Source organism: Rhopilema esculentum, chromosome 3, assembly GCF_057945365.1.
Source record: "Rhopilema esculentum isolate cy_ngs chromosome 3, ASM5794536v1, whole genome shotgun sequence".
Lineage (NCBI taxonomy): Eukaryota > Metazoa > Cnidaria > Scyphozoa > Rhizostomeae > Rhizostomatidae > Rhopilema > Rhopilema esculentum.
In genome coordinates, this window is record NC_142817.1 from 7,171,030 (window position 1) to 7,179,362 (window position 8,333).

An 8,333-nucleotide genomic window follows, 5' to 3' on the forward strand; every position below is an offset into this window, starting at 1 on the left:
TAAAATTTTGATATAAAGCTTGCCAAAAGTGAAGTTGTTTAGATTGACCAGGCGTCCCTTTTATGAAAGAAATTTGTATGTCACGCCCTATGATACAAAGCATTTGTTATGGGATTCAAGCAAGCAGTTTTTATACTGACTGTTGATGATCTACCTGCTTAACATATTCTTCCCAGCAAAAATTTTATTACTCATTTAGAATTTTGTTTAGCTAATTTGTCCAGCCTACGAAACCGACAGGCTGTGAAAAGCTGTATTTCCAGTGAATTTGGCAGATGCAATTTAGTTATATTTGGCATTTTAGGTAACTGAGCCAATTTTAATGCCTCAGAAAACTAGCTGAAGAATCATGCTTTCAGATTGTTGATTCATAAAGACCCTGATGTCATATAACTTCGGTCTAACACACTGGTCTTACTCAGACAAGACAAGCTCTACTGTCTGTAGAAACAGTGTATACGGCATGGGAAAACAAATATTTTAACCATGCACAAACAGGCACCAAAGACAAGGCGAAATTAGCTTAAAAACCGGTCATGTTCTCGTGCGAAGATTTTCGACGCCAAATGAGGTCAAATCGGGCCATCCCAACCTAAGCAATTCCTTTGTTGGTGGTTTAATTCGCCTAAAAAAGTTACTGTACACAAAATGCTTCGTGACTGCTCGTCCGATCAGGACATGCGCATGCAAGCTCGTTAACCGCAAAAATACCTTGGACTCTACAACCTGGGCTTGGCGATGGATAAAAGTTTAAGTATAGAGAAGTGAATACCTTCAAGCTAAAAATATCAAGCCAGACACCTTTGATTGGACCGATGCCTCAACTATAACTCTATCACCCTTAGAAACTTTCTGACATTTCTTGGCTTAGTTTGCTTCTCGATTAAATCAGCGAAGTTTTTTACGGGGTTAGGCAGTGTGATGTAGCTTCTTGGCATATGACCGAGCAATATGTTTATCTGGTGCTTACGTTAAGCGATGCTATTGATGAGATTTTTGAGAAAACCCTTGATGACTGAGGAAAGGTATCAGCCGAGGTATACAAGAGGAGTACAACGGTGAAAGCATCAGATCTTTAGGTGCCCATCCAGTGTCCAATACGTGTTACTCGTTGACAATAGCGCCCTAATCTTAGAACATGGGCAGATTTAACGTCCTGATCAATTGGCACACGTACATAGGAGGACTCAACTGCCGGTTTGTTTTCAAACATTGCCATCAACATGAAAATTAAAACTTTCTGTTTAATTTTACAGAAAATATCAAGGTACACAGAATTTCACTAAAATTCCCCCGCCAACAATGTAACTTTCACGAAACTAATATTAAGTATCGCCACTATGCCTTAAGCATTGTCCAAGGGAAGAGGAAATTACAACTCATAATGTGGGAAATTATAACTGCCTTTACTTTGATAGGACATATAAAGAAACAAAAAAGTTGAAATGAACTATTAAACCCCTTTTAGTCTCGTTGTCTTTTTTACATGTTTGTCAATTATAGAAACTGTCAAAGAAGGTAATTAAATGATACGTTCATACGCTAGATATTTCTTTAACTGGTCATGAAATATCATTCCTGAATGTCAAAAACTAAATGTTTTGAAATTAATCAACTGAAGATAAGAAAACATATTTCCTAATTATGGGGCTCTTTTGACCATTCATTCGAACAAGAAACCTGATTGTCTTTCCAGAACTATGGAGCATTAATTAATTCAGTTTCCTATTACTCTGATAAAATTCAATTCCAAATTTAAAACAGTCACGTACATCAACGTGTCAAAGAAATAAAGCTTCATACCCTATTTTTCTCAAAAACGTGACTGACTGACTAAGTGGGTAGCGATGAAAAACTTTTCGCTTATTTTTTCAAATGAAAGCATGCTATGGACCTGGATAAAACAGCTGCAACTGTTCAAATTGATGATAAGATATTCAAGCAGTTATGGAAGATTGTCACGAGAACTATGAAACATGGCTTGTGATGAACTGCATTAGCGTGTTACCCTTCTACTACCACATTAATCTTACCCATGCAAAGATCAAGAATCGTTGTAGAGGCTTTGGGTTATTAACAATTTGCGTTTTCTGCATAACGAGTCCATAATTAAAATGGAAAATGTAAATACATTACAAATTATAGCGATCCACAAAGTACATGGTCATCGCTGGCCATCAGTCTTTGGAGTGTAGCCGGCCAAGTTTCCATTGGCCTAGCATGTAACTTTGGGTGTTGCTATTCCACAGCAATTCGGGGTATTTTCGAAAAAAAGAATCGATACTAACGTTTATAATGGCGAAAGTAACTTATAAACAACATTTAAAGTTGTGTAAGTAGCACGATTGACCTAGAAAACGATTTCGTGACCGATGCCGAACGAGAAATTAACAGCTTCGCGAGTCAGCTTTGATATCACACAAAGGGTTAAAACCAAGAGTTCGCTTGCAAATCTCAAAACATACAAAGTAACATATGGAACCTTACCAGTAGAATTCTGTCTCCTTTTCTTGAGCTTTTTACTTTGGAAAGCTTTGCTATAATGTTGTCTAAACTGCGCCTATGGTAAACAAGAGAGACAGTGTTATATCATGCGCGGAAGACCTACTTGTAAGTGTATAAACCCGTTGTCTTCCAAGTAATGGAATACTTCAAGCAGCATTTGTTAAATTCAATGCCCAAATTAACTTCAATATTTCAAAGTAAATGATACTAAAATGATGTATCAACATATTGAGCTTACATTCTTTCGCTGGACACGAGAATCCTTGAAAGAAGAAACTTACAAATCCTGGAATACTTCTACGAGCTTTGTATGCAGACACCGGTAAACCGGCCTAACACTGACACCGTGAGTCTTAAAATCATTCCTTACCCCTTCTTGCCATCGAGGAAGCTAGTCATCTTTCCAAGGTTGTTCTCGAACTTCCATTCGGGCTACCAGTTAGCATAACTTTGCCATGGCTAACGTGTTGTTTTCTGGTAAACTTTTCCAACTCACTCCAAGCAACATGGGCTGAGTTACTTTCTATAAAGCGCACAAAACAGCAAGTATTATAATCAACACAATGATTGCGTCAAGAAATTCGTGATCAACATGACAGCTGAATAACAAAAGAGAAACAAACCTTAAACAATAGAACAATAGGAAGTCGAAAAACCAACATAATATGATAACAATAGAACAATACCACACACTTCAGAATAACATGACAGGTTACAACAATGTAAAGAATCGGTGGATCATTTGTTTTGCTCTGTTGACCGATTAATAAACAACAAAACATGTCCTTTTTATTGGCTCTATTTTAAAACTAGCCAATCAGTGTGCCGCTTGAAAGACCCTCGTATTTTACATACGGGAACCTAAAGTACAACTTTGCTGTCAATGCTCTATTATTGATTTGGCGCCAGGACAAGCCGCAATACAAGAAAAGGTCGAAATCAGCCAATGATCGCTCAAACAGTTACGTCACGAAAGAAAGTGCTTTTTTGCGATGTTGCCGTTAGGAAGGCTCCCTAGCAACGGCAAAATGGCTTTTGGGTGGAAAATTTCTATCTTCTTGATAAAAAAGCCTTGTTAGCACCTCTATTGTAAACAATATTTAACTGATGATTGTCATAAACATTTTTTGTGAATTTTTGAAAATTAGATATTTGAGGCGGGATTGTTTTGAAATTTCACACATGGAGACAAGGCATCATTACACGATATAAAACTAATTTGTAGTTATTAATTGCGTGTTTAATTTTGACTTTAAAACAGTAACTGGAAAATTAACAATTTCTAACATGCCTCTTCGATTTGCAGGTGCCTAAACAGTTATGTCACTAGGCAAAAGACATAAATACTCCTGCTCTGCTATCATTAAATATTTAAACATCTTTAAAATGGAATGTTTCTGTTACTTTACTCTTGTGATATTCAGCTACTCGACCATAATGGTCAGAGCCCATATTCCCTACCATTACATACAAATTTGCGTTAATAAGCATTTAATTTGAGGCTACCTTGAATCCTTTCTTTCCACAAAGCCCTAAAAAATATGCTGGTTTAAAAACTGGCATGCTTGCTAGCCATGACAATCCACTTTGCCTAGTTTCTTTGATTGGGTGCACGGGATAGGGTTGAGAATCATAGACAATTCGAAGGGATATTAGCTGAGGGGGGGCAAACCCCTTTTATATAAAGAAGAGGACAATAACTTATTGCCTAAAACAATTGAAAGCTACTGAGCCTGGAGGGGCAATCGCCAACTAGTTAGTACATTAACAAAAGGCCCTGTGGAAAAGAAATTCCAGCTGTCAGCCAGAGATATGATGTGCTTCGAAAGAGTAGGAGCTCTTTAGAGATTTTTTGAGCAGGGCCTTCGGGCATGAACCCATAAAGGGTAGTAAGGTATTTGCCTAGAAGATTGTTGTGGCATGTTTTCTGCATGTATGGCTTGAGTGTAAAGTCCTCGTTGACGAAGATACTTGATTGTTTTTTCGACAATCCCTTGTTCCAGAGAGGAATTTTTTGCTCCCACATCCCCGAACACGACATTTGTGGCGATCCTGTTGTTGGGATCGTATTGTATTCGAAAAAGATTAATCAAGAACACCTGGGAAGCAATTACAAATTTCACGTTCAAATAACAAACAAATCTCCAAGAAAATAAAGCCCTCATTCCGCCCCTCTATTCAATCAAGTGACGTCACAAGTCTGACTAAGTGAAGACAGCGTAATCATCATCATCATCGTCATCATCATCATAATTGTTCATTGTTATTATATTGTTACTATCCCTGACAAATTAGAGCTTTTACAACTTGTTTAAAGTTATTAAAAGCAACAACAAAAACAAAAATACAAGATTCACCTTTTAAAGCAGCAATGTTTACAATGTTTAAGATTATTTTTAATAAAACATTGAACTAAAGATTAAAAACAAAACATCAGCAACTAGCACAAAAGCACTTACTGGACAGAAGAAATTCTGGAAATTTAAATAGGCGAGTCACAAATGCCAATTTTCCAAAAACAATTTCAATGAAAAGAAACTTAAGGCGGAGACTTGAGGTGCAAAATGGATACCATTATTTTTTTTAATGCCTTGAGATGCTAGATGAGTGAAGATGCTAGTATGGTTCGCGGACGACATGTCCAAGGGGTGCAGTGGCGTACCCAAGAGGGGAATGGGGGGTCCGGACCCCCCACTTTTCTAAAGTATGGTCCTTGAGATTTGTCCAAAAACGTTTCCCCGCATTTGCGAGTGTTTGAGGGGCGTGGTCCAAAAAAATTCTGGGGGTTGTGCCCCAGACCCCCCACCACCACCTTGGTGTATTTCTTATTTGTTTCTTACTTTTGTAATCGAATTTTCTGTGCATAATACATACTTGTTTTATAAAAAACCTAGCTCGAGGACTAGTTCTTGAAGTTTCTTATTTTTGGACCTCTTTTGTTCGAAATTTTGAACTAACAGTTTGTCAATTTAACTGCATATTTAGTGTCATGCAAATTGCGAAGTGAGCTTGCCTTTTTTGTTTGGTTTCAAACAAGCATTACACAACAAAAAGCTCGATAGCTAACTTTATAACACAATTCATCTGATGTTTACCTCCAAATGAATGTAAAAGGCTTCATAATTCTTGATTTTTCCAGTAATAAAAATCTTCAAAATCTAAAACTTCGTTAGGGATTTTGACTATAGTACTAACGGTTCTTTAATTTTTCCCGCCTTCTACATGCAGGTTACTTATAAAGAAAAGAGTGTAGTGTCCGGACATAACATGTGCTTGATAAGGTAATTAAATCTTCTGTATGAGATGTTGTACTTATACCTGCAGTGTAAGATTTGTTATGATATTGTCGCTTTTGGTAAGGTTTTTATTGCAACTGTTATTTGAATGGTGTTTTGCTTATTGCTTTCTGTTGTTCTGCTGCTATTCTTTATTTTTTTATTTTTGCTGGTATTTTATTGCTTGAGTTTTGTTGAATCTTAGTCTGTCTTGCTCTTTATTTTGCTCTTATCTTTCGGGCAAATCTCAGTCAGTTTTTTATAAATGTTGTTCTTATAATACAAATATTGTATGTGTTTGATATCCAGCACCTTGCTTTCGAATGTTTAATTTAATTTTCTATGTATAAGGAGCGTGGCCCTTCAGCAAGCTGACAAAAAATCATAGAATTTTAGAAAATTGGATAAAATTAAAAAAAAATTCAATATATATAAACTTTTAAAAACAATTTTACAGTCTAACGTATTATTAACGATACATAGAAAACCAAATTGCAAATATATATTGACAATTAAACAAGACATTGTTTAATACTGTTTACAGGAGGATACTTGCTCACACTCTGTTGAGAGGCCACTCCAAGTTTTTGGAAAATTGCTGTCCATTTTTGGAGTTTTTCTTTCGTAACCTCAGGCAGGTGATGTATTCTCAAGATTACTAGAGGTCAACTGAAATATTATGTGAAAATAATTTATATCTGAGTATACCCATTAAATGTTTTAAGGACCACAATACTAGATTCATTAATAACAAGCCCATTTATGAATTTGACAAGCAAATGTGCACAGCTAAATCATGCGAAATAATTGTCATTGTCATTGAAAAGGCTTGGAACATCACACATGGACATCACGTAATCATCTTTAATTACAAACTAGCAGAACAACAAAGCAAAATGAAGCTGCTTTAGAGAAATACCAGTTTGATCTTCTTGCATGTTATGTCTGACAATAATTACTTGAAACCAAGGGATGCCAGAAGGCAGGGGCGTCGAGAGGGTGGGTTAGGAGAAGCAAAAGGTCTGGGTCCCGTGCTCCGTAATAAAGTAACAAGATCTATTTAAAATGCAAAAAGATACTATTTCAGCTTTTTATATCGAATCAACGCCTGTAGGTTTAACGCAGAGAAATGTCCACATCTCCTTGATTCATGTAAGATGATTCATGCATTACATCCAGTAGCGGCGCTACGGGGAGGGGAAGATTGGGTGGGGGACCCGCCCCCCCCCCTTTATCAGAAGAATCAATTTTGTATTTCGTTTAAATTCAAAGAGAGAATGTTGGGGGAGGAGTAATATTTTGACAGCCTAAATTTTATGATGTCATCTAATGATTTTCAAACTGCCTTTACACAACCAGAATTGTTCCCCTTCGGAAAATATTAGCTTCCCTGTTGGTCGAAATTTGTTTTTGCCCCCTCCCCCCCCCCCCCCAGAGCTTGTTGGCTGGCGCTGCCATTGATTATATCACATATGCTACCATCTCACTAGCTTGAGAATTTACAGCATTTTCAACTACTTAATAACAAAATATAAAGAAGGCAATGTCATCGAAAAACCAATACTAGTATGAACAGTACAGTAATACATTAGCAGAGAAACTACGACAGTAGAAGTTCCTTTTACTGACGCTAACTTTTACGTACGTATGGTGGTGAGAAGTCTGTCTCAAAATCGAACCCTTGGAGGCCGAATATTGATGCTGGAGGAATTAGTGCCCTGTAAAGAAAAAAGAAACTATGATATATAATGGAAAACATCACTCATTATCAGGTACCATCTTCTATCAGAAGGTTGGCTACCATGACCCTCCAACTATCCCTTTCCTCAGAATATCAAAATCTGAGTTTTGGTTTGTTGTCATGGTCACAGATAAAACTAAAAGGCTAATAGTAGAGATGGGCCCCCAGAACCACCTCTACAGTGTTTTTAAAGGGACACCATCCCTCTTGAAACATGATATATAATGGGGCACTATGATATATAATGGAAAACAGCAACCCCGAAAACGAATTCAATTTAAACATGAATGTTCAAAGCAAGATAAATCCTTTTTCTAAAGCGTATCAATCAGGGCCCATAGCACATATCAAACCTATTCCTTAAACTCTACTCAAATTTTTCTTTAGCGATACATACGGTGAATAGACTAAAATCAAGTAGAAGTTTTTTGGTAAAGAGAAGCTTCTCCAGTGGAAATAATTATTGAGAACAGATTGATTTTTATTGATTACTTATCAAGGCATTTTTTACAATTAAGAAGCAAGCATAATCCGAGGGTACCGAATGGTCCCCTGGTTCCCGATTCCCCGCTATGTTTTTAAACCGGTTCCGATTTCTAATCATCAATTTCCAAATCCCGGCGTTATCCATTACCGAATCCCGCTCACAAAACTTGCCAGTTCCCGATTCCTGACTCCAAAAAATTGGCAATTCCTGCTTCGCAGACAAACATATTCGGTACCCTCTATCACACATGTAGAACTCTCTAGGTCTTATTAAACTAGGTAGCCAATAAACCTTCAGTATTGGATGATTCATTTTTTAATTTCTA

At 36.9% G+C, this 8,333-nt stretch overlaps 1 protein-coding gene across 1 annotated transcript in view; it reads right to left on the reverse strand.

Moving 5' to 3' along the window:
- LOC135692582 (uncharacterized) overlaps nucleotides 1-3,269 on the reverse strand; it is a 30,217-nt gene extending 26,948 nt beyond the window's left edge. Inside the window, exons 1-3 of the mRNA XM_065210767.2 lie at nucleotides 3,129-3,269; nucleotides 2,876-3,028; nucleotides 2,488-2,560 (exon numbers count right to left, since the gene is read on the reverse strand). Of these exons, the coding sequence (XP_065066839.2) occupies nucleotides 2,488-2,560; nucleotides 2,876-2,904 (102 nt within the window). The 5' untranslated portion in view covers nucleotides 2,905-3,028; nucleotides 3,129-3,269. The remainder of the gene's footprint in view (nucleotides 1-2,487; nucleotides 2,561-2,875; nucleotides 3,029-3,128) is intronic.
- Between the last annotated feature and the right edge of the window lie 5,064 nt (nucleotides 3,270-8,333).